Source organism: Schistocerca gregaria, chromosome 8, assembly GCF_023897955.1.
Source record: "Schistocerca gregaria isolate iqSchGreg1 chromosome 8, iqSchGreg1.2, whole genome shotgun sequence".
Classification (NCBI taxonomy): Eukaryota; Metazoa; Arthropoda; class Insecta; order Orthoptera; family Acrididae; genus Schistocerca; species Schistocerca gregaria.
Genome location: NC_064927.1, coordinates 384,034,113 through 384,060,642, shown reverse-complemented (window position 1 = coordinate 384,060,642; position 26,530 = coordinate 384,034,113). Strand labels below are relative to the sequence as shown.

At 39.7% G+C, this 26,530-nt stretch overlaps 1 protein-coding gene across 3 annotated transcripts in view; it reads right to left on the bottom strand.

Moving 5' to 3' along the window:
- LOC126285335 (protein MMS22-like) overlaps positions 1-26,525 on the bottom strand; it is a 112,500-nt gene extending 85,975 nt beyond the window's left edge. The window contains exons 1-5 of one of the 3 annotated variants that reach the window (XR_007551620.1): positions 26,059-26,346; positions 25,729-25,957; positions 25,498-25,647; positions 25,256-25,406; positions 6,650-6,880 (exon numbers count right to left, since the gene is read on the bottom strand). Coding sequence is in view for 2 of the 3 variants with exons in the window: in XM_049984651.1 (XP_049840608.1) it covers positions 6,650-6,880; positions 25,256-25,406; positions 25,498-25,647; positions 25,729-25,957; positions 26,059-26,152 (855 nt within the window). In the remaining variant the exon portion in view is untranslated. Of the gene's footprint in view, positions 1-6,649; positions 6,881-25,255; positions 25,407-25,497; positions 25,648-25,728; positions 25,958-26,058 lie in introns of those variants that run through there. The other 2 variants (XM_049984651.1, XM_049984652.1) reach the window with 2 other exon arrangements.
- Between the last annotated feature and the right edge of the window lie 5 nt (positions 26,526-26,530).

The window sequence follows — 26,530 nt, the reverse complement described above, 5'->3', positions numbered from 1 at the left end:
GGGGGGGGGGGGGGGCATTTCTTTGGATCTTACACTGATGGTTCTAGGATTCTTACAGATATCTTTATATGGACTGGATGAGGAGTTGCTTAATCTAAGAAACCATTGTGTAGACTCCACACACAGTCAGCTACCTGCTAGCAGCCTCTTGAGATGTAGCATATACCTGAACCATTTAACAAGACCTTATAGTTATCACCCCTATGGTACAACTCGAGGAAATCGTAGCCTAGCCTGACACAAAACCTTTACAGTTGGTGGTTCAAATCTTCCACTAGTCACAGAACTAGGTGCCCACAATCTATTTTAAGAAAATACTGCAGGTTTTGAGCTTTGTTGAAACTTGGCAAGCAAGCCTGATATTCTCAACCTCCTCTGCCAGACATTGGAATGATCGAACTATGACCTCAGAGTCCAGATGACCGATATTGTTTGTCTCAGTGTGTGCCACAGATCTGCAGTTGATAACACATTGTTCCCTCAATGGTGGTTGGAATAGCCTCTTCAACAGGTTGAATGAGGATCCCAGCCGTATACACTGACAATGAACCCCTTAAGAGCAAGGCCACAAGTTCAGTCTTTACTAAAGCTCATTTGAAAGAATTGTATTAACAATTATGGCAGGAGAAATATTAGCTGCTAATGATTCACCATGTGCATCAGGAGTGGGAGGGGGGACAGAAAATAAGTCACAAAATGGGCATTGTAGACATTTCAAGAAATGTTCACAACAAAGCATTAACCTTGCACCATGAACAGTGAATGAAAAATGGTGTGTCACAGTGATCACAAATGTTTGCACCACCATGATGAAAGGTGACCTCTGTGGGAATTACAGTCCATGCAGGACATTCAGTTAGGTATCCACTCATAAAGAGTGCGTATAGAATCATAGTGGTGTAATGGGGTGATGAGAATTGGTGGCATGCAACCAAATACGACACAGTACGTCGTGGAGCTTATCATGAAACTGACTATCCTTTAATGCATAGCAGCAGACAGTGTGATAATACGTTTTACAGGCAAGGAAAAAAACATCCAGAGGCTGAATTTGTCCAGTGGTTCCAGGTGGTATTGCCCACAATGTCACACACTTTTCAGAAGGGATAATTTACTCTAAATGATTTTTATATACATACGAGGAATAGAGCAAAAGCAACTTGTTTTTGACAGTTATTGGCCAAAAGCAGTGCTCATACTACAGTAGTAAATGTTCTCTTACACCCATTTTCATACTCTTGCTTGCTGTGACGTAAATATTCTGCCCTTGTAACATCATACACAGGAGAAAGAATCGTAGGGGGCAGAGCACCTCGAACTTCTCACAGCACAATAAATAACTTTCCAGCCAATTTACTAACTGGATTAACAGTTGGCATAATTGTATATCAATGTGTTAAGGCCTTGATGTTAATAGATCTTGATACAACTACCTTGATACATCTAATTTCCAGGGTTCCTTTCATACATGTTCCCTCTTCAAATCCCAATTGGTTTGGAGTCTAAAACAAATTCCTTACTGAACAATAGGTTAAGTTTCTTGATCTCACGTACAAATTTTTGGGTCAATTCTGCACTTTGCTGTGCATCGTCAAGTTCACGCTCTGTTTGAAATTTCGTTACCTTAAGTCTTCCAGTTCTGTAGCACTGTCTGAAATTATGCAACTAACCACTGCTTTCCTTGAAATCACTGTAATCTATGTCACATGTAATTTGTCTGCATAACATAGTAGGTCACTATCGTGCACATCCTGTAAATTGTAGCAAACATCCTTGAATCATGCAAACATCAGCTTTTGTAGCAAGTGCATCTTGTCCTTCCTTGAATACCTGTAGTTTTTCTTAGGCACTACGTGGTCATATTGCCCCAGACCTATTTGAAATTTGTTCATATTATTTTTTACTACACCGTGGATGATATTTCATGTACATAATTATGTTCAGTACTCACTCCTTGGAACATGACTGTCCTTTACTACGTTTCACTGGAGATGGGACTTGTGGCCCCTTGTCCAACAAAATGATGAACTATGTGGCTCAGCATCTAGTTCTATGTCATTTTCACTTGTAAAGCACATATTGTCATCACTGTACTCCTCATATGCATTGCCCACAAAGCTGAGCGTATATGACACCACACATTTTGCTGGTTCATCTTGCAAATGTACTAAGCAGTTCAACTACACTCCACAGGCTCTTGCTGTGCTCATCATTGGATACCTTCAGTCCTGCACCCTTTTGCAATTAGCAGCCAATATTGTGGTTAAATGGTAGACAATATGTGGGGCTCAAATGCTGTAAACATCATTAGATTTTTGCAACCTCACACTCAAGGGGTTCCTTGTGAATGCACCTGGTATTCCTCCCTATTCATTGCTGCCATTTACCTAATGAGTACCATTATTCGCCATACGTTTGGACTGACAACAATTAATAGACCCCTACCCCTTTGTGTCCATCTCCCCTTGACATGGGACACAATAAGTTTCCCAAGAGGTGGAGTAAACTTACTTTAATGGCTCAGTATTGACTTTTAGTTAAAGGCAGCACCTTGAATTTGTTTGTTAGGGTATGAGTGTAACATCCTGAGTTTGCCCTGATCATGTAAGTTTATTATTTTGACAGAGAGAAATGGTGTGTTAACGACCACAGTAGCTTGCGATTGCACATCCACTGGAAGTTGTATATATCCATCCATGAGATCAATTTTGGAAAAGTATGGGCAACCCATGTTTTTTCATCAATTTCTCAGTGCAAGGAATAAGATAAGTGTCAATCACACATTAAGCATTTACAGTTGACTTGAAATTACAAAAAAATACCTAGTTTGCCATTTCATGAATGACTGCCAAAGGCAAGATATAAATGATAAAAGTAACCAAATCTGCTGCCTTTTGAGCGACTGGAATAAGTCACGTACATCAAAATTTCAGAGTGGCTAATTATTTTAGTTGTTGGCACGGCCTAATCCTTATTAAAAAGAGAGGTCAAAAACTTTGAGATGAGGTATACAGATTTGTAAAAGGAGCTATATGTGAAATGATATTCACATTACCATGCATGTGAAATGCAAAAGTTTGGAAACCATGTAGACTTAATATATTTTGCACTAGATGGAAAGTAACAATGAAAAGTGGTAGTTGTCAACTGACCTGTTTGTAGATTTTGGAGACTTCTCATAAACCCATAATTGTGTCTGTTGTTTACTGTAACACAACAGCTATTGATTTACTGCTTTGAGAGGAAGTGAGCTTATTTCTTCATGGGTTTTCTCACTGATTAATGGTGCAAAAGCTGTAATAGTGTAGTTTTCAGCGGCATTAAGTGACGAGCTACAGCAGACTACAGCAACTGATCTAGTCTTCCACAATTTGGGGAATGAATTCCCAATATCAGCTTTGAGAACTATGATGTCTGCAAAAACAGTCTTCTCATTCTAGTATTGGATGGGACAGAGTTATTTCTTACATTTAACTTTGTTATGATGAAGATGGCATCGACTAGTGTCTACTACTGGATATTCAGTGACAGACTGGCATACTGGCATGCAAAGAGGCAAAGTGTCTTTTGTATTGGACTTTGAGACAATGTAGATGGTTGTCTATATATTTAGTGACTGCTTTTCATAACATTACTGTCGCTACTTGATGAGAACATACAACCTGAATTTGGACTACCCTCACACCTGAGCAGGTGGGTATGTTTCTTGAATGTAAACACATTTCTTTGTCTTGTGCAATAGGGATTATAATTTTTCTGTGGAATCAACATACAATTTTAAACAATCACTCTTCTCAAAATGAAAACCACACTATTTCTTCTTCTGATGGGAATGTTGGCGTAAGTGGTGGTTTATGCTCTGGTGAAGCAATTGTTGAAGTATAGACTCTTGCAAACCTATCCTCTGTTGGAACAGTGCTTTTTGCAGGCCCATCCTCTGCTTCTGCAGTACTTGTTGTTTGATTTTGAAGCTGCATTTGCTGTTGTCACATCTTGAGAAACTCAAGACCAATTTTGTTGAATGTACATCCTTTTAGGTGCCAACTTCGAGCCCAATGCAATCACTTGTGACTTGAATCCTCATTCGCCTTGTAGAATGGGCTAATCCATTCCTTATATTCAGTAGCACACAGCACTTACTGACAACACACAAAGACACAAACGTTATGCAGTACTTTGAACAAAATTAGTGACAGCCAAGTAATAAATAATTAGATTAATAAACTGCCAAAGGCAGCTCTAGAAAGTCTAGGTAAAGTTCTGAACAGTCACCAGCATTAAATATTGCTGGCTAGAGAACAGGCCAAACATCCAGCATCCAAAGTCTGAGGATGTCATGCGATATCAAAGTGAGATGTCAACTGTGTTCAGAGCTTGGCAGTGATCTGTTTGCTCCAGTTTTATATGCACCACATAGGTCACCTAGTTAGACCTTGTGACATGCAGGTCACCTGATGTGGATGGTGACTGCAGAGTCAATCACAAACAGTCATTGTTGGAGAATGACTCATGCCAGAATGCAAGACACAACGGCTTATGCTTATTGTTGAACTATGATAATCACAATTTCTGCAATTTTCTACTTTATGTGTGGAGAGAAATTCAGTGCCTTTTCTGTGGCGTGACATAATGCTAGGCAATTTTCATAAGGACATTATCTACAGCCAGGGCCGGTTTGAGCATATTTTTCCACACAAGCAACATATGATTTGCCCTCCTCCATCTCCCTCCCTTGCATACTTTAATGTATCAGTTTGGCCACTCTTACCCTGAGTGACATGCCTCTCCTTTCTAATCTTCCCCTACCAATCCTTCCTTCCTTTTTGGTGAAGGAGCTAATAGTTCTGAAAGATAAGAATAGTTGTTCAATTTTAAACAAGTCTATCGACAGTGCTGGAATTTCACTTCTTCAAGGAAAGTATTGACCAGCCATTCTGTCTCTTTGTAAAATTACAGTTTGTAATATGAGATCCAATATGGCAGAAAAGACACATAATTACAGATCCATGCATTTATTAAAGATAATACCTAAGTCCCCCTTATCTTAACTTTCCGATTATTTACAGTCCTCAAATACTTAAACACGGAACCAACGTGATTAAATGCTGACACCACCTCTTCATGAGGCTGTCTGAAAATACACTATTCAAACTTAATGCGACAAGCTGCACACTTTGCTGAGATGGTCAAGGTGGCCAACATTGGATAGTTACATGTGCCTCAGGCAAATTGTTGGCATGTAAATTTGTGAGGCTGGATAAGAAAGACAATGGTAAAACAAAAGAGTAATACACAGGTTTCACTTTTGAATACGCTTATCGAAGTTAAACTTGTATTGCATACATAGTGCCCTACAGAAGCTTACCACATTTACTTGAATCTAAGTCGCACTTTTTCTGGCGTTTGTAATCCAAAAACCCGCCTGCGGCTTAGAATCGAGTGCAAAGTAAGCGGAAGTTCTGAAAAATGTTGGTAGGTCCCACCACAACTAACTTCTGCTGTCGAATATATGTAGCGCTACACAGGCATGCTTTGCAGGCACAAAGATAAATACTGGTGCCAAAACCTCTGTGGCAGTAAATAAATTAAATTAAATGTAGAAGAATGTAAACATTATGCCATGTATTCATTCCTGTTTGCTACTAATTTAAATCCTGTCTGCCTAATAAACTACGAAACTATAGAGTGAGACAACAATACTTGTATTATTCTTTTGCCGAATAGTGATACAGACAGAAATGAAGCACGGCAACTGACTAGATTTCTTAATCTAAAATAACTAATTTCTGTCCAGAATGTAATGTACTAAAGAGGCACCTGCAAAGAATTTCAAATGGATTTTTTTTCCGCTAAACTCTCCTTCAGATCATCATCTATCAGACGCAGTGTAAGTAACAACCAATAGCAGTCTCTTGCCATTGTTTCACTTATGAGACAATTCCTCTCTTTTTTTTATTGTAAGAAGCGGTAACATGCACAATAGCAAGCCATGCCACGAGCGGCGACAGGTCGTAAACACTCATTGTCAGAATGTGACAAACAATGTATGACACAGTACAATAATGCATTTTTAGCTTAGAGTGACGTAAACACCTATAACAAAGAGAATGGCACATATCAGATCAAAGCAAAATAAGCAATTGATTCAAACCAGACGAATCATGTCAAAAAGGAAGGGTACCCGTATAAATACGCATGGCAGTGGCTACCTGGTAAAGCTTAACTGCTAAGCTTACAATTCGAACCAAACTACTTTAGCTGTATCTTCATCCATTCGACCTCAATTGTGCCTCATGTTACAATGGACCAACTTTGTTTCGATTTGGAGGTGTGGTCTAAAACTTCTCTTTCCCCTTGAATATCAAGCCTCAAATTTCAGGTGTGGCTTAGATTAGGGGGGGAAAATTTTTTTTCCTTGATTTCAAGTCTCATTTTTCAGGTGTGGCTTAGATTCGAGTGCGGCTTACAGTCGAGTAAATACGGTATCTTAATGGCTCTGCTGTACACATTTTCAGGCGAAACATTGATGCAGAGAACAAGGATAATACAATATAGGACAGAATTTCATTCTAGGTTTACACAACTTTGAATTTGCTACTGAATGTGAACTGCAGGCAATATATTGATTACATAGGGCATTGCAACATACCTTTCCAAACCTGGCAACTGCAAGCATCACAAGGTCTGTTATCAGCAACAAAATGTTCTTCTCTGTTTCACTGCTAAAGTTACTGCATCTTGTTTCACTGAAGCTGGGTGTCAAAGAATCAAGCAGTGTGTCTGTTCCACATTTATAGCTGTCTATCTGCACACTTAAAATAAGATGATGCCATCGCAGATCTAGATGCAAGTGGAACAGATGGTAAGATGCCTGTGGACACTTCAAACAGAATGAAAATGAGCAATGATATATAAAAAAGCTGATAAGATATAAAATATTATGACTACATGCAAAAAAGGTTATTGTACTTAAGATGTAAGTAGAGACTCCATTTAAGAATGGAGGTATTCTGGAGAACACATATATACTGTAGATATGTAGAGAAGAAGCAAAACTGATTCAGGTCTGATTGTTGCTAGATTTATATGTTCAATAATTGTGAAACTAAATAAATTAATAACACTCATAAGTACCAGCAATACAGGGAAAGATAGATTGCTACTCACCGTAAAGATGACACGATGAATTGCAGACAGGCACAACAAAAAGACACTTACACATTAACTTTTGGCTAAAGCCTTCTCCAGAAAAGGAAACACACACACATTCATTCACACAAGCAAGCCACACCTCATGCACACACGACTGCCATCTCGGGCAGCTTGATCCTTGGTACTGTCATCCATTTGTAAAGATCAAAGAAGTATTTGCTATGTTTTTGTGGGGAAATGGGAGCACTCGGAAAATCTAGCAGAGAACTTCAACAAATAAAGATACAAAAATAAAGCAAATTACGAAAGTGTGCATGAAAAGCTTTAATTCCTTCAATAAGTTGATTCATTTGATTATGCAGTTGTTGCTGTTGGAGTACAATCCATTAATCACTTTTCATTCAGCAATATCACTGAGGGTACAATAACTTATTCAGAAGTCGGGATGATAAATACGAATCCATAGCAGTGCTGAAGTTTGTGATCTGCCACCTGATAAGACGATTTAAAACTGCTGTACATGCGAGGCTCTAAACAGCTTGATCTCGAGGAAGGATTGTACTGGAAGGACCCCATAGCATATTATGTACATTGAAATCCCATAAAGGAGCATATGAGAGAGTATGTTTACAACTCAAAAAGATCTAAATCTCCATCAAAAGCAAGTACAGTGGATATATGATTACCACAAATGACATGTGCACATAAACATAAAATTGATTGCAATAGGGTGAGGAGGCGAAATGAATAGCGGTATTCATTGTTGATAAATACGGCCACCTTATCTTTAACTATCTCCCTATTGAGGTCAGTCTTTATGTGTAGGTTACACACTTCAGGGGTATCAGTGCCTCTCTGCTTCTTGAAAACATTCTCTATTAGTGGGTCACTGGCAGTTTTGCAACTGACAGCACAGTAAATTTCTGTTCAGTATTTTCTGTACTAAGCTTTTGTTGTCACAAGAATATCATATTGAATAACTTATTGGATCGTTGAGAATTTAAATGCAAATACATGGATGAGAGTGGAGTTACACACAAGGAAGTTTGTTCCACTTTCAACACCTTTGAGAAAAACATTATATCTAGATGTCAATTTTTTCACTGTCATGCCAAAAAAAGCAGTGACGCTTGGTGGTGCTTTTGTCTTGAGTGCTTATTTCACTGTAAGGAATATTTCTGATCACCTTACTGAATTTGCTTTTTTCTACATACGACATACAGCCACAGATCCACACTATATGATTGTGAGTGTCTAGCACAGGTAGGTTGGGTAGAACATGCTGACTCTAACATGGGTCATATCCTATAAAAGGGGAAGGCAAAGTTGTCCTCCATACAAAGGCTGGTGTTAGCTGTCTCTTCTAACAGCTCTTTTACATTGTAATATCTCATGACATTTAACTATTGTCTTTCAATTCCTGAATATGTCAAATCTGGATGACCCTGGAGTATTCATGAAGAATAGACTAGTTTCTACAACACATGTCTTTTCATATTGCTGAAGTCAGTCATTATGAAAATTCTGTTGGATGGAAAGTTTAGCAGCAGAAGTATAATCAGACTCAATTGAATTTGTTGAGAGAATTAACTACTGTGAGAACAGATGCTTAAGTTTTGTTTGAAAGGTACACTGATTTTATTAATTCACAGATACATGCTTTCCTATTTCTATGTAATATGATGCACTGCAGACTGTTAGTATCGACGAAAATCGGTTCGATACTGTGGAACTGCAGTCACAGTCCTATTTCATGGAAGGAAAATTATTACTCTCTACAGAATTGCATTTTATTATTTTTCCTCACATTTTTTCTGGACCCACCAACTAGTTTCTGTGGAGTGATCTGTCATTGCACATAGGTAGACTCTGGCTGATCTACAGAGACAATTTTGAAGAAATCAAAGAGAGACAAGAGCAATGACAATGAACAGGAGAAAAGAATTTCCAGCAAACTGCACTTTTAATTACAGTATTCTGAACTCTGAGGACGTCCACATTGAAAATGGTATCAGTGACCATGATGCAGTTGTGGCAACAATGACTACCAAAGTACAAAGGGCAATTAAGACAACAATAAACATATATATCTTCAATAAAGAGGATAAAAAATCAGTAGTGTCATATCTCAATGAGGAATTTGAAACTTTCATCACAGGGCAGGAGCATATAGAGAAACTATGGCTCGAGTGTTTAAAAGAATAGTTAACCACACACTGGATAGATATGTATCTGATAGAACAGCCCATAGTGGGCACCTCCACGGTATACAGTCACTGTAAAGAAACTTCTAAGGAAACAGATTACTGCATAATAGGTGTAAACCAAAGCATACGGTTATAGATAGAGAAATACTAAGTGAAACGTGTTTGGCTGTCAAGAGAGCAATTTATGATACATTCAATGACTACTGTAGCAGAATACTGTCAAATGATTTTTAATGGAACTCAAATTCTGGTCATATGTAAAGGCCATTAGTGGCACCCAGGTTAGTGTAAAGCCCTAGTGAATGACACAGAACTGAAACTGAGGGTAGCAAAGCAAAAGTTTAAGTCCATTTTCAAATGTTCCTTTACAAAGGTAAACCCACGAGCACTGCCACAATTTAATGCCCATACCACAAAAAGATGAATGAAATAAGTATTACTGTTGAGAAGCAGCTGAAATCATTACAACTGAACAAAGCTCCAGTGGCCAAAGGTATCCCTGACAGATTCTACACTGAATCTGAGGCTGGGTTGGCCCCTCTTCTGACTATAATCTATCCTCGATCCTTGAGTAAAAAGCAGTGCCCAGTTCTTGGAAAAAGGCGCAGGTCGTACCCATCGACAAGAAGGGTAGCAGAAGTGATCCACGAAATTACCATCAAATATACTTGACATTGATTTGTTGTAGACTCTTCGACCATATTCTGAGCTCCAACATAATGAAGTATCTTGCACAGAGCGATGTCCTCAATGCCAACCAGTATTGATTACAAAAGCTTTGATCATGTGAAACCCAACTCGCACTTTTCTTGCATGACATACTGAAAGCTTTGAATCAAGGCTATCAGGTCGACGCAGTATTTCTTGACTTCCGAAGAGCATTAGATTCAGTACCACATCTACACTTATTGTCAAAAGTATAATCATATGAGGTATCAAGTGAAATTTGTGACTGTATTGAGGACTTTTTGGTAGGGAGGGTGCAGCATGTTATCTTGAATGGAGAGTCATCACTAACTTCGGGTTAGCCCCAGGGAAGTGTATTGGGACCCTTGCTGTTCATGTTGTATATTAATGATTTTGCACACAAATTAATAGTAACATCAGACATTTTGCAGATGATGCTGAAGCTATATAAATATTGAGAGATCTTGATAAGATTTCAAAGTGGTGCAAAGATGGGCAACTTGCTCCCAATGTTCAGAATGCAAAATTGTACACTTTACAAAACGAGAAAAACATAGTGTCCCATGACTATAATATCAATGAGTCACTGCTGGAATCAGTTAACTCATACAAATACCTGGGTGTAACACTTGGTAGGAATATGAGATGGAATGGTCACATAGGCCCAGTCATGGGTAAAGCAGGTGGTAGCCTTCTGTTTACTGGTAGAATACTGGGGAAGTGCAATCAGTCTACATAGGAGATTACTTATAAATCACTAATGCAACCCATCCTAGAGTATTCCTCAAATGTGTGGGATCCACACCAAATATGACTGACAAAGGATATTGAATGTATACAGAGAAGGGCAGCATGAATAATCACAGGTTTGTTCAATCTATGGGAGCGTGTCAGAGAGATACTGAAGACAGATGTAAACTATCCCAAGAAAATCTATTAACAAAGTTCCAAGAATCGACTTTAAATGATGACTCTAGGAATATACTACAATCTCCTAAGTATTGCTCAAACAGGCATTGTGAGGATAAGATCAGAAGGATGTAGATGTAGAATCTCGAGTACAGTTCTAGTGTGCAATTTACGGAGAGTGGATGGACACACACACACACACACACACACACACACACACACACACAGTCAGTCAACAAAGAATATTATTCAGTTTTAACATCAATGCAGACTAGACAGTGGGACACAGAAATTTAGCTGCTTCTTGCGCTGTAACAGCCTTGATTACAAGGGCACCATTCACAGCTCTATTGGGGATTAATACAGTAAAAAGGTTAAAAATGATGTAAATTGTTACATCTATACAGACATGAACAACTGGGACATGCTAGACAAGCATGGAGAGCTACATCAAATCAATTCCTGGACTTAAGATGACAACATCAGGATTTGAGGATACCAGATACTTTTGTAAAAACTATCCTCAGTTCTCCTAGTAAAAATAAACTAATTTTGATACCTTTGTGTTTAGCCACAATTTAAAGATTTAATGTTATTTGTTGATTGATCAGAAGACACATCTCTATAAAATTCTCTTGATGTTTACTTGTTATAACTGGATTGGTGGAATGTGACAGGTATGGAGAAACAGGGAAAAGAGTAGGTATGTGATTCACAGATCTAGAAATGGCTTTTGATCTAGGAAATAAGAAAAGCCAGAGTAATTCTAAAATTGAAGAACATATAAAAAGACTGAGGGCCGTATTGAAAAGTCTGCAACAAGGCGAACTGAAACTTTATCCAAGAAAGCATCTCTTTGGAGCAAAAGAAATTGAAATACTTGGACACCTTGCGTCAAATGAAGGTGTGTGGCCAGACCAAGAAAAGGTGTGATCTATAACGGAATTTCCTATTCCTAAAAGTATTAGAGATTTGAGAAGATTCCTCGGGTTATGTTCTTATTACCGTTGTTTTATCAAAGACTTTTGTATCAAAGGCAGGCCACTCCAAGAGTTGTTAAAAGCTGATGCTAAATTTATCTGCAGTTGTACTCAAGAGGATTCTTTCGATGTGCTGCAAAAATCTCTGATGACTGACCCTGTATTTGGTCTGTATGATGTGAGAGCACCTACAGAACTACACACATATGCCAATGGGTATGGGATTGGTGCTGTTCTGGTGCAACAAATTTCAGATGGAAAAGAAAAGGTTATAACCTATGGTTCTAGGACACCTACAAAAGCCGAGAGAAACTACTCAACTACAGAAAAAGAATGTCTTGCTGTGATCTGGACCATGTACAAATTTCAACAGTATCTCTATGGAAGGCCATTCACAGTTGTTACAGACCGTCATTCATTTGTTGGTTGACAGGTCTTAAGGATCCAACAGGATGACTCGGCAGGAGGGCACTACGTCTTCTAGATTATAACATTACCACAGTGCACAAAAGTGGAAGAAAACACCAAGATGCCGACTCTCTCAAGAAACCCTGTGGAAGACCATCAAGACTTTGATGAAGATAGTGACTGTCTCTCTGCACTCCAGGATCTCTCTGTTGAGCAGAAGAAGGATGCCAAGACATCTCAAATTATGCTTGTCTTTACATTGGTCAGAGGCTGTGAAAGGACAGTTTAAGGTAGTTAATGGATTGCTTTGCAAGAAAAACTTTGATCTGTTTGGAAAGCAGTGGCTACCAGTGAATCCTAAACACATGCGCTTAGATGTTCCGCAGAAATTCCATGACACACCTGAGGGCAGACTTATAGGATTTATTAAGACATACAGTAGGATCCGCAAGAGATTTTTCTGGCCAGGTTTATTTAGGAGTATCCATCACTATGTGTCACATTGTCTAGAATGCCAGAGGAGAAAGGCAGTACCTCAGAAACCACCTGGCCGACTCATACCAATTCCACCAGCTGAAAGGCATTTCCAGTGTGTTGGGATTGACCTGTTCGGATGATTTCCAATCTCTGCTAGTGGCAATAGAAGGATTATTCTTTGCCCTGATTATCTGATATGCTTTGCCATTACAAAAGCCGTGAAAGCAGCCGAAGCATCTGAGGCAGCCAAATTCACTGTGGAAGACATTGTATTAAAACACAGTGCCTCAAGGTTGTTAATTACGGATTGAGGGAAGGTTTTTCAATTGCATCGCGTGACAGAGTTAAACCGCTGGTGCAACATTACTCATCACATGATGACTGCCTATCATCCGCAAACTAATGATTTATCTGAAAGCCTTAATAAGACCTTGGCCAACATGCTATCACTGTTCAACAATGTTGAACAGAGCAACTGGGATGAGGTGCTACCTTTCGTGAAGTTTTCCTAGAACACTGCCAAGCAAGACACCACATGATTTACGCCATTTTTCCTGGTGAATGGGCGTGAGGCGACTATGACGATGGACACTGTGTTCCCGTTACATCCTGATGATGTGGACAACAACTACGAAGGCCAGGTGTTAACCAGAGGTGAGGCAGCTCAGCAGTTAGCTCGACTCCGCATGCTACAGGCTCAACAAAACGATTGCTCAAGGTATGATGCGAGCCACCACCCTGTTGTCTACCAGCCTGGTGACCTCGTCTGGATCTTCACTCCTGTTTGGAAGGTTGGTCTCTCTGAGAAGCTCCTCAGGTGCTACTTTGGACCCTATAAGATTTTAAGATGGTTGTCTGATGTTACTTATGAAGTAGAAGATTTCGACCCCGACAAGACGACGAAAGATCAGAGATACGGTCCACATCCTTCAAATGAATCTCTATAAGGATCCTGCAACCCAGGGTAAATTCGAAGCTCCAGCGGCAGGCAACAAGTGGAAGGTGACATTGAGTGTAGCAGCAAAATAAGTTCTAAGAAGATCACCGATATAAAGTCAGTTCATAGTAAAAATATTTGTGTTACTGGTAAGTCAGATATACGTACAGTTTTTAACAAACACTTTCTGAGGATTGCTGGTGAATTAAATAAAAACTTAGTTTCTACAGGGAATTATATTACCCTCACAGAAAATGCCTTTTCGAGATTCTCTGTGATAATGACAAGGGGCGATTGAATCAATAATTAAATCATTGAAGACTAAGGACTCGTGGATATGATGGAGTGCCTAGCAGAATATTAAAGTACTGTGCTGTAGCCCTGTACTTAGCCATATTTGTAATTTTTCCTTTAAGAATGGTCAATTTCCTGAATGATTAAAGAACTCAGTATTGAAGCCACTTTATGAAAAGGGATAAAGTACATAATTTCAGACTTATTTCTGTGCCATAATGTTTGCTAAAGTCTGTATCTGTAAGGATAATTGATCATTTTATACCACATAATTTGCAAGCAAATGTACAACTCTGCTTTAGAAGTGGTCTAACAACTGAAAATGACATGCTGTTTTTTCTGTGAGGTACTGGACGGATTACACAAATTTTCAAACGCTAGGCACATTTTATTAACTATGGCATTTGAGTGTGTTCATTCACAAAATATTGCTCCAGAAGGTGGACCATTATGGAATACGGGAAGTTGCTCACAATTGGTTCACCTCTTACTTTAACAACAGACAGCAAAATGTCATTACTCACAGTATTGAGTATGGCTGTGATGTAGGGTCTGAGTGAGGCACCGTCAATGTTGGGGCCACTCCTCTTCCTTGTTTATATGAATGATATGCCCTCTAGTGTTACTTGACTCTGTTTCAAATAGTGCAGTCCACGACATAAGTTCATGGCTTGTCGAAAATAAAATAATGCTATATCACAGTAAGACTCAGTTTTCAAATTTTCTAACACGCAATTCAACAAAATCTGATATTTTAATTTCACAGAATGGGCATATGATTAGTGAAACTGAACAGTTCAAAATTCTAAGTGTTCAGATAGATAGTAAACTGTCATGGAAAGCCGACATTCGAGATCTTGTTCAAAGACCTATGCTGCCATTTTTACTAATCAAATGGTATCTGAAGTAAGTGATCATTCGACACAAAAATTAGTCTACTTTGCTTATTCTCATTCGCTTATGTCACATGATAATATATTTTGGGGTAACTCTTCCCATTCTCTAAGGATATTTTTTGGCTCAGAAACAGGAAGTTCGGGCAATAAGTGGTGTAAGTTTGCAAACCTCCTGTCGGTCCCTGTTCACTAGTCTGGGTATTCTGACACTGGCTTCTCTTTACTGTTGTTTCTTGTTAACAATATCAGCTTATTCCCAAGAATTAGCAGCTTTGACCCAGTTACTACTAGGCAGAAATCCAATCTGTATTTGGATTGCACTTCCTTAACTCTTGGCAGAAGGGTGTGCAGTATATTGCTGCATCTATTTTCAATAAGCTACCACAAATATTCAAAAATCTTAGCAGCAATCCATGTGAAATAAAATCGAAACTGAAGAGATACCTCATGGGTCACTCCTTTCATTCTGTCAAGGAGTTCATTGAAAAATTAAGCTGATTCCTATGTTACATTGTTGATCGCATTAATGGTTTTACTTTTTTTTGAGTTCATAAACATTTTATTTCATCTGTTATTACTTTTATGTTTTATTTTCATGTACTGACACGTTCCGTGGCATTGGAGATTTGCTCCTCAATTTGGTTACGGAACTGGACGAGTAAAATAAAAATAAAACTGTCTGTCTGCATTGAAAAAGGGGGGAGGGGGGAGGGGGAGGAGAAAGGAGTGTATGATCTGGGAGGAAGAGGAGTGGTGTGGTCAGAAGAGAGTATGAAAAAGGAAGCTGAGGCATTGGGAACAGTAGGCTTAAGCCAGCAGGAAGTGTTAAATAGACAATTCCCATTTGGGTAGCCCAGAGAAACAAATTGTATCTTCAACACATCCTGCACTCCTGCAATCCCTCTGGCCTAAATCTTTGCTTATTTGTTCCCACTGCCTCACCTTAATTTTTTCCCTACTCTGCTCTGTCCACACCACTCACTCTCCATCCACATCATGCTCTGCCTTCTCCCTCTCCCCACCTCCCTTTTCAACCACTCTCCCATCTTTCTGCCCTCCCTTTCTCCCTCTTCATCTTCAAACTTCTCATTTCCATACATGTTCCCCCTCTCCCTCTTCTTACATCTCTTCATACCATCTGTACTCTTTTTGTCTTGTGTACAGTGTCCAAGTCCGCCACCCAAAGACCAGCCTCCCTCCCACTACCTCTTCTTGTGTTCCCACCCCCATCACACCACCCAATAGCTTTCAAGAACCAAATGTCAATATTAATCATTCCATTGCCACAGTAGAATGTGTGTGTGTGTGTGTGTGTGTGTGTGTGTGTGTGTGTGTGTGTGTGTGCGCGCGCGCACGTGCTAGTGCTATAAAAACAACTTGTGTCAGTGGTAGTGTGGATGCTGTTTTCTGTTATGTGTTACTGTGCTTCACACATCAGCCCGGGATGTAAACTAGCTTGCGTCCGTAGTGGAATACCACATGTGCACCCTGGGTAGTGCTAAATGAGCTAGAATGAATAGGCAGCCAGACCAGATATTAGATTTCTTGGCTACAAACACGCTGACAAATCAAAATCAAAAAGGTTTTAAAAATGGACCTTTTCAGGACCAACTAGTTAAAAGACTTGGCCCTTCAATCCAAGTATGCCATTTAAACATAGAAGACATCAGTCAAGGTAAAAGCGACTACCTATTTAAACTCCTTGTAGATAATGATATTGATGTAGTTATAACCCAGGAAACACATGCTCCAACAATGGAGGACCAGCGTAAAAGAGGTAGGATCCATGACTACGATCTTATTGGTACTATATATCACAGTGTGAATGGTGTGGCCACCTATGTAAGGAGCAATATCAAACATGCTCATCTCATTTTGACAAGTACAGAAAACGAAATCCAATATGTCACTGTGCAAATGGAGGAGACCATTATAAATAATATTTACAAGCCACCAAATGTGCTGTGTCACTGGATATTCTGTCAATTACTGCTCACCCATTGCTTTATGCTGGAGATTTTAATAGTCAGCAGGGTCACTAGAACTATGCACGTGACAATGAGTGTGGTCTTGCACTCAACGAAATGAAAATCTGTACCTTGTTTACAGTGCCAAGGATTTGGGAACTTTCAGATCAGCTGCTTGGTGAAGAGATTACAAGTCAGATCTCTGCTTTGTGTCCAGGGCCTGCAGAGAGCACCCAATGCCAATATCCAGAAAAGTCATACCTAATTTCCCACACAGCCGGCACAGGCCATTAATCCTCGATATGGGGCTCTCTGTCCCAATAACGATATCTGTACCACAACCCAGATGGAATCTGTGCAGGTCTGATGGGCGCAGTTTTGTTGACCATCTAGATAAATATATCTGTTTTATTCTACCAGAACCTAAAAACTGCCCTTGATTCGTTGGGGCTGTTATTACTGCTGCTAAGAAGTTTATCTCTCGTGGGTGCAGAAAGTAATACATAACAGGCTGGAATGAACATTTTGAACAACTTAATGAACAGTACAGCGAACCTTGCGACAGCAATATTGCACGTGACCTCCTCTAAAGTCTTGACACTGCTAGGAGACTACAATGGTGTGAGATGTCAGAAAATGTAAACTTCAGACATTCAAGTAGAAAGGAATGCAGCCTTCTGCGTAAGCTTGGTGGAGCCTCCAATAAACCCAGGCAGAAACCTGGTATGTTAGGTAATCAAATCGCTAACCACACAGTTGAAACATCTACATCATCCTGTGACAAACAAAATACTTCCAAAATAAAATGAGAACTTACCTCTCTAAAAGCTCAGTGCCCAAATGAATCCAGTTTCTCTTCCCCTTTTACAATGACCGAATTGGATGAGGCCTTGAAACAAACTAAACATGGTAGAGTATCTGGTCTGGATTTCATACACCAAGAATTTCTGATAAAAATGGGTAACAGTGGAAAAAATGGCTGGTCCACTTTTTCTCCAACATCCTAGATAGTGGATCACTGCCCCTTGAGCTAAACATAACAAAAAAAGATGCAATTTTGAAACCAGGTAAACAAGCTGACCATCCTCAAAGTTTCAGACCAGTTTCCCTTTTGAGCTGTACTCAAACTCTTTGAGAGGCTCATCTATATAAGAATTAGTGGCTTCATTCTGGAACATATCCCAGCTGAGCAAGCGGGTTTCAGGTCATAGTGAAAATGCTGCAACCAGGTACTGGCCGTAACAACTTTCATACAAGCTGCTTTCCAAGAAAACGTGAAGACATCTGTCACGTTCATAGACCTATATGCGGCATATGACAGTTTGGAAAGAAGGAATGATATACAAAATACTGAAAACAGTCCAATGCTGAAAAATTGTTACTTTCATCAAAACCATGATAAACAATAGATATTCCCATGTTTACTTGGGAGAAAACGTGAACAAGGAGATGAAATTGGTCTACCACAGGGCTCCGTATTAGCCCCCCTATTATTCAACATTTCTATCTCTGCCCCAATACCAGGTCAACAAAATTCTGCTACACAGATTATATTGCTCTTGCTTGTAGAACCGTGAATCTTGAACGAGCGGAGACAATTCTCACAGAAGAGCTAGCCATTATGAGTGCCTATTGTAGAAAGTGGCAACTTAAATCCGATACAAGAAAAACTGAAGTACGTACATTCCATCTGACTAACAAACAAGCTAATGCAGAGCTCAGAGTGAAACTTAAAGGAAACATTCTTTGATATAAGAAGTTCCCTATGTACTTTGGTGTCACCCTTGACCACAACCTTTCATATAGAAAACACCTTGAAAATACTGCTACTGATATAAAAACTCTTAACAATATTATTCAAAAATTGTGTGGGATGACATGGGGAGCTTCAGCCGGTGCCTTGCGCACATCATCCATTGCTCTGGTCTTCTTGGCAGCTGAGTATTGTGCCCCAGTGTGGCTCAACAGCTGCCACACCAACTTGATCCACATCCAGTTGAGCCCCACTATGCGATTAATAACTGTGGAGATCCGACCAACACCAATTTATTGGCTTTCTCTGCTGAGCAACATCTATCCTCCTGCGATCTGCAGAAACCAGGCTTTGCTTAGGGAATACCACGAGGCACAGGACAACCTGGAATTACCTACACAGGAAGACATATAAAGTCTATGACTAAATAGACTCTGTTCAAGAAACCTACCATTACAGGAAGCAGAGCAGCTAGATGCTAGTAATACTGGGGTGAGAGACCTATGGGATCAGAGCTGTCAACTTAGTGAAAATACTGAATAGCTCAAGTGCTTCCGAAAGTATGTTTGTGATACTACTGGCACAGAACTTGACAGGAAACTATGGGTAAAATTTAACAGAGCTCGTATTGGGTGTGGACGATGTGCAGATTCTCTTTATAGATGGTTTGCTACAGAGTCTCCGATTTGTGACTGTGGGGCTCCAAACCAGACAGTCATGAACATTAGAGATGAATGCCCCTTGTGTTCCTGCCAGGGGAGTTGAAAAGACCTTATCAAAGCTGATGATACAGCTCTTATGTGGATTAGGAGCTTAGATATTGACATTTAGTTAGTTTTATATGTAGTTTTGCATTTTCATATTCCTGTTAAATTAGTATTACTAATGTTATATAGGTACGCCATGATAGCTGTGTGGTCAGTGTGCCAGAATACCGTGCAATGGGCCCCGGGTTCGATTCACGGCTGGGTCTGAGATTTTCTCTGTTCAGGGACTGGGTGTTGTATCGTCATCGTCATCATCTCATCCCCATTGACGTGCAAGTTGCCGAAATGGCGTCAACTCAAAAGACTTGCACCAAGCAACCAGTCTTCTCGACGGGAGGCCCTAGCCAAACGACATTTCAAGGTTATATACCTGTACTTTAAACTGCTTATGAGCCATACGAATAAATAAAATAAATAAAACATCAGTCCACTACAGATAAGTGGTTGCTTTAACTATCTACACATCTACATCTACATGACTACTCTGCAATTCACATTTAAGTGCTTGGCAGAGGGTTCATCGAACCACAATCATACTATCTCTCTACTATTCCACTCCCGAACAGCGAGCGGGAAAAACGAACACCTAAACCTTTCTGTTCGAGCTCTGATTTCTCTTATTTTATTTTGATGATCATTCCTACCTATGTAGGTTGGGCTCAACAAAATATTTTCGCATTCGGAAGAGAAAGTTGGTGACTGAAATTTCGTAAAAAGGTCTCGCCGCGACGAAAAACGTCTATGCTGTAATGACTTCCATCCCAACTCGCTTACCATATCTGCCACACTCTCTCCCCTATAACGCGATAATACAAAACGAGCTGCCCTTTTTTGCACCCTTTCGATGTCCTCCGTCAATCCCACCTGGTAAGGATCCCACACCGCGCAGCAATATTCTAACAGAGGACGAACGAGTGTAGTGTAAGCTGTCTCTTTAGTGGACTTGTTGCATCTGCTAAGTGTCCTGCCAATGAAACGCAACCTTTGGCTCGCCTTCCCGACAATATTATCTATGTGGTCCTTCCAACTGAAGTTGTTCGTAATTTTAACACCCAGGTACTTAGTTGAATTGACAGCCTTGAGAATTGTACTATTTATCGAGTAATCGAATTCCAACGGATTTCTTTTGGAACTCATGTGGATCATCTCACACTTTTCGTTATTTAGCGTCAACTGCCACCTGACACACCATACAGCAATCTTTTCTAAATCGCTTTGCAGCTGATACTGGTCTTCGGATGACCTTACTAGACGGTAAATTACAGCATCATCTGCGAACAGTCTAAGAGAACTGCTCAGATTGTCACCGAGGTCATTTATATAGATCAGGAAGAGTAGAGGTCCCAGGACGCTTCCCTGGGGAACACCTGATATCACTTCAGTTTTACTCGATGATTTGCCGTCTATTACTACAAACTGCGACCTTCCTGACAGGAAATCACGAATCCAGTCGCACAACTGAGACGATACCCCATAGCTCCGCAGCTTGATTAGAAGTCGCTTGTGAGGAACGGTGTCAAAAGCTTTCCGGAAATCTAGAAATACGGAATCAACTTGAGATCCCCTGTCGATAGCGGCCATTACTTCGTGCGAATAAAGAGCTAGCTGCGTTGCACAAGAGCGATGTTTTCTGAAGCCATGCTGATTACGTGTCAATAGATCGTTCCCTTCGAGGTGGTTCATAATGTTTGAATACAGTATATGCTCCAAAACCCTACTGCAAACCGACGTCAATGATATAGGTCTGTAGTTAAATGGATTACTCCTACTACCCTTCTTAAACACTGGTGCGACCTGCGCAATTTTCCAATCTGTAGGTACAGATCTATCGGTGAGCGAGCAGTTGTATATGAGTGCTAAGTAGGGAGCTATAGTAGCAGCGTAATCTGAAAGGAACCTAATCGGTATACAATCTGGACCTGAAGACTTGCCCGTATTAAGCGATTTGAGTTGCCTCGCAACCCCTAAGGTATCTACTTCTAAGAAACTCATGCTAGCAGATGTTCGTGTTTCAAATTCTGGAATATTCCATTCGTCTTCCCTGGTGAAGGAATTTCGGAAAACTGCGTTCAATAACTCCGCTTTAGCGGCACAGTCGTCGATAACAATACCATCGGCACTGCGCAGCGAAGGTATTGACTGTGTCTTGCCGCTTGTGTATTTTACATACGACCAGAATTTCTTCGGATTTTCTACCAAATTTCGAGACAATGTTTCGTTGTGGAACCTATTAAAGGCATCTCGCATCGAAGTACGTGCCAAATTTCGCGCGTCTGTAAATTTTAGCCCATCTTCGGGATTTCGCGTTCTTCTGAACTTCGCATGCTTTTTCCGTTGCCTCTGCAACAGCGTTCGGACCTTTTTTGTGTACCACGGGGGATCCGTTCCATCTCTTACCAATTTATGAGGTATGAATCTCTCAATTGCTGCTGCTACTATATCTTTGAATTTGAGCCTCATCTCATCTACATTCGCATAGTCAGTTCGGAAGGAATGGAAATTGTCTTTTAGGAAGGCTTCTAGTGGCACTTTATCCGCTTTTTTAAATAAAATTATTTTGCGTTTGTTTCTGATGGGTTTGGAAGAAATGGTATTGAGCCTAGCTACAATGACCTTGTGATCACTAATCCCTGTATCAGTCATGATGCTCTCTATCAGCTCTGGATTGTTTGTGGCCAAGAGGTCAAGTGTGTTTTCGCAACCATTTACAATTCGCGTGGGTTCGTGGACTAACTGCTCGAAATAATTTTCGGAGAATGCATTTAGGACAATCTCGGAAGACGTTTTCTGCCTACCACTGGTTTTGAACAAGTATTTTTGCCAACATACCGAGGGTAGGTTGAAGTCCCCACCAACTATAACCGTATGAGTGGGGTATTTATTTGTTACGAGACTCAAACTTTCTCTGAACTGTTCCGCAACTGTATCATCGGAGTCTGGGGGTCGGTAGAAGGAGCCAATTATTAACTTAATTCGGCTGTTAAGTATAACCTCCACCCACACCAATTCGCCCGGAGTATCTACTTCGACTTCACTACAAGATAAACCACTACTGACAGACACAAACACTCCACCACCAATTCTGCCTAATCTATCTTTCCTGAACACCGTCTGAGACTTCGTAAAAATTTCTGCAGAACTTATTTCAGGCTTTAGCCAGCTTTCTGTACCTATAACGATATCAGCTTCTGTGCTTTCTATTAGCGCTTGAAGCTCAGGGACTTTTCCAGCGCAACTACAACAATTTACAACTATAATTCCGACTGTTCCTTGATCCAAGCACGTCCTGTAATTGCCAAGCACCCTTTGACATTGCAGCCCATCCCGCACTTTCCCGAGGCCTTCTAACCTAAAAAACCGCCCAGTCCACGCCACACAGCCTCCGCTACCCGTGTAGCCGCCAGCTGACCTATTAACTGCAGCAGAACATGTAAGTTGTAGGAGCTCATTAAATACGGCCACAAATTTATTACACAGAGGTGACCACAACTTATACAAGTAAATTTGTATAGCTTCACTATTGGTGAAGGCAAAAATATATCAAGGCCGTAAAAAAAAAAACTAACACAGGTATTGACATCATTTCGCCTGAAGCTATAAGGCGCTACAACTTGACTAGAAGAAGGGATCGGTTGGTAGGACATGTTCTGAGGCATCAAGGGATCACCAATTTAGTATTGGAGGGCAGCGTGGAGGGTAAAAATCGTAGAGGGAGACCAAGAGATGAATACATTAAACAGATTCAGAAGGATGTAGGTTGCAGTAGATACTGGGAGATGAAGAAGCTTGCACAGGATAGAGTAGCATGGAGAGCTGCATCAAACCAGTTTCAGGAATGAAGACCACAACAACAATAATATAAGGCACTGTAGTAATTGTGTATATCAAGTCTTGTGTCACATTTTCAATGAATCATTGCAACAAGGTGCTGTCCCAGAGCAGAAAGATGCTTTTTTGAAACCACTTTTTAAGAAGGGTTACAAAACTAATTTACCCAATTATTATCCAATATCTTTGCGAAATTGCTCCTCAAAAATGTTAGAGAGTCCGATGTATACAAGAATCGCAGACTACTTCAACATTCAGGACATCCTCAACAGAAACCAATTTGGTTAAAAAATAAATAAAATAGAAAAAGACCAACAGGGCAGGCTATTTTCTCTCTCATAAATGCAATTCTTCAGTCAATAAATAACACAATGTCACCCATTATAATTTTCTGTGACTTGCCAATGGCCATTGACTGTGTAGGCCACCATCTTCTCTTAAGGAAGGCTAATTTTTATTATTTGAATGGTAGCAATGGTAGGTGCATTGAATCATATCTACAAAATAGAAAGCAGAAGGTGATACTTAAAATGGTACCAATGGCTGTTCTGTTTCATCTGACTGAGACAAATTAAAGTGTGGAGCGCCATAAGGATCCACTTTGGGGCCTTACAATCTTTTATCTTCATAAGCAATCTCCCACTTTCTACAAACACTGAGAGCAAATGTACTCTTTTTGCTGATGACACTACTATTCTGCTTGTAAGATGAATAGCCAGTGAACTACAAAATATGTGTAATGCTGTACTTGTAGACATCTTACACTGCTTTAAGTCTCATGGATTAACACTACATAATGAAAAAACTCAATTGTTAACTCACTGAAAAATATTCCACTGAAAGCACAGTCACCACCAATACCACACACGTGCAATGTTACCATGCAAATGAACCCCATATGCCACATAACACGCCACCCGTAAACACACCACTAGAGAGCACCACCAAACACATCAAGAGGACACCTACAAACACGCCACACTCAAAAACTAAATTCCGCGCCATCGTGACGTAGACACCACAACAGCCGTACGTCAGAGGTCAAAGCCGATGGGTGGAATCAGGTGCTTCCATTGACCCAGAGCAGCGTAGATGGATTGCAGAGATCAAGGAGGATGCACTCAAGATACTTCACGACAAATACATAACACTACCAATAAAAATTAACAAAAAGTGAATGGGAAGGGTGATTTCAGATGAGAAGTTAGACCCAATCTGAAAGAATGAAAAAGTGGGGGTGGGGGTGAGGGGGTGGGGGGGGTAGGAGAGCAAATAAGAGTAGTGAGCAACGTTTATTCAAGACATTCTTGCAGAAACCTATTCCAAAGCTCCAAATACTGACCACCATGTCTCAATATCTATGTTCTTTGATGATTTTTGTCTCTAATGACCATTCCCTTATAAAACTTTTAGTGCACACCACTATCACAATACAAGGGCTAAGAATGTTGTACATAGGGAACTAAAGAATTAAGTCTTGTCCAAAAAGGTGCTCACTATTCTACCATACAAGTTTTCAATTCACTGTGACCAGATATGAAAGTTCACATTAATGCCAAACCTACATTTAAATCTAAATTAAGATAATAACTTATCCATAAGTTTGCACCTGCAAACTAAACAATAATTGTTTCTGTATATTTGTATTCACGTTTTGAGACTTCCTATTTGTGGCATGTTAACTATAATGTGCCAACCTCATTTAAAACGTTCAGTGTATAAACATTCTTTCTTTACCTTAAATTATTCTCAGTAATTTACGTCGTGTTTACTTTAACTGTATCCCATCAATTTTACTTTAGCTTTTATGTTTATTCATCAATTTGCTATAATTTTCGTTACTGCACATTTGCTTAAACCTGACTTGTGTCCACATCCCCGTGATTAATCACGATACCCTCAGTACATTTCTAATAAACAAGTACACTGCTTTAACAATGTGTCTTCGTCCAAGGAATGAAATACTTAATTCACAGCAGAATAAGTTGATTACCTTATTGCCATGTGATGATGCAGAATGGTGGATAATGTAATCGGGAAGATCAGTTATTTGCTTCATGAATACTCTCATAGACTTCAAATGTTCCTGAAGAGGTCGCAATATCTTCTCCACAACCCAAGAATATTCTTCATCTGAAAACATACTGAATGGAAAGTACTATTTTTATCAGTACTTTGAAGATTTAAAGTTTATCAGTGCATTAAATACAACTATCAGAATCTAGGGGCACTTACCACGAGATGTATTTCCGTACGTACATAAAAAATGTACAGATTTCTTTCCTTTTCAAGTCATAATCTATGTCGCTTGCTGGTGCTACGGAGAAGGCACTCATTACATTGGACTGTAGTTTCGATGCTGAATCTAATAACATAATTTCTTTTCTGTGTGAAAACAATGTGAATTAGATGTCTGGAAATTATTCCAATGCGTAACGTATATGCCTACAAAAGCCTGTGCTGTACCTGACTAGTTGGAACAGCATATCAGCATAATTTAGCAATGCGGTTCCTTCACTGAAGGAAAATCCAAAAAGATGAAGCGTCGAGTTTGAATCTACAACATATGGATTAGGCTGATAGGTGATGAATTCTATTTCTCCATTAGCAAGATATCCAGACGGATGTACTGCACTGTCTTTCAAATTCACTTCCCCCAAGCAGTTAAAGCATTTAAAACGCCAAAACGAGCAGCCTGAAAATTAAATTTCTATGAAAGGATATGACAAGACTTGACATTCAACATTGTACTCAATGTAATTCTGGTTGAAATCGGCTGTTATGAGTGAACATTACCGTTTTCGGAGATTTTGGGCCGTAAAACATTGAATTCGCTGCCGACTGGCGGAGAAATTGGAGGTGTCATTTCAAGAGTTTCGGAATCCTCCATCGTATGTACTTCAGCTTAAGTTTCGATGGAAACTAACAAAATCGGTTTAATGTTTTCACAATATAAAGAACTGTTAAGAACTCGTGCATAGGACCCTGAACCCATCAATTATCAATAGTGTACATATAATACTTAATGTACACAACTGACTTGTTTTCTACATCCAAACATCCAGTTTACCGCCAAAATTACAGTAGAACCAACAAAAAGCTTTTGCTAAACAAAGACAAACCGCCTTATCTAAAGGAAGGCCTTTTTAAGCACTATGATATAGATGAAAAACCTTCAGATTTTTGCATAAAACTAGCTGTACAAAATGTTTTATTTGTGGAGAAATTATTTCAACACATGAGTAGTAGTTACGTTTGTTGAGTTGTC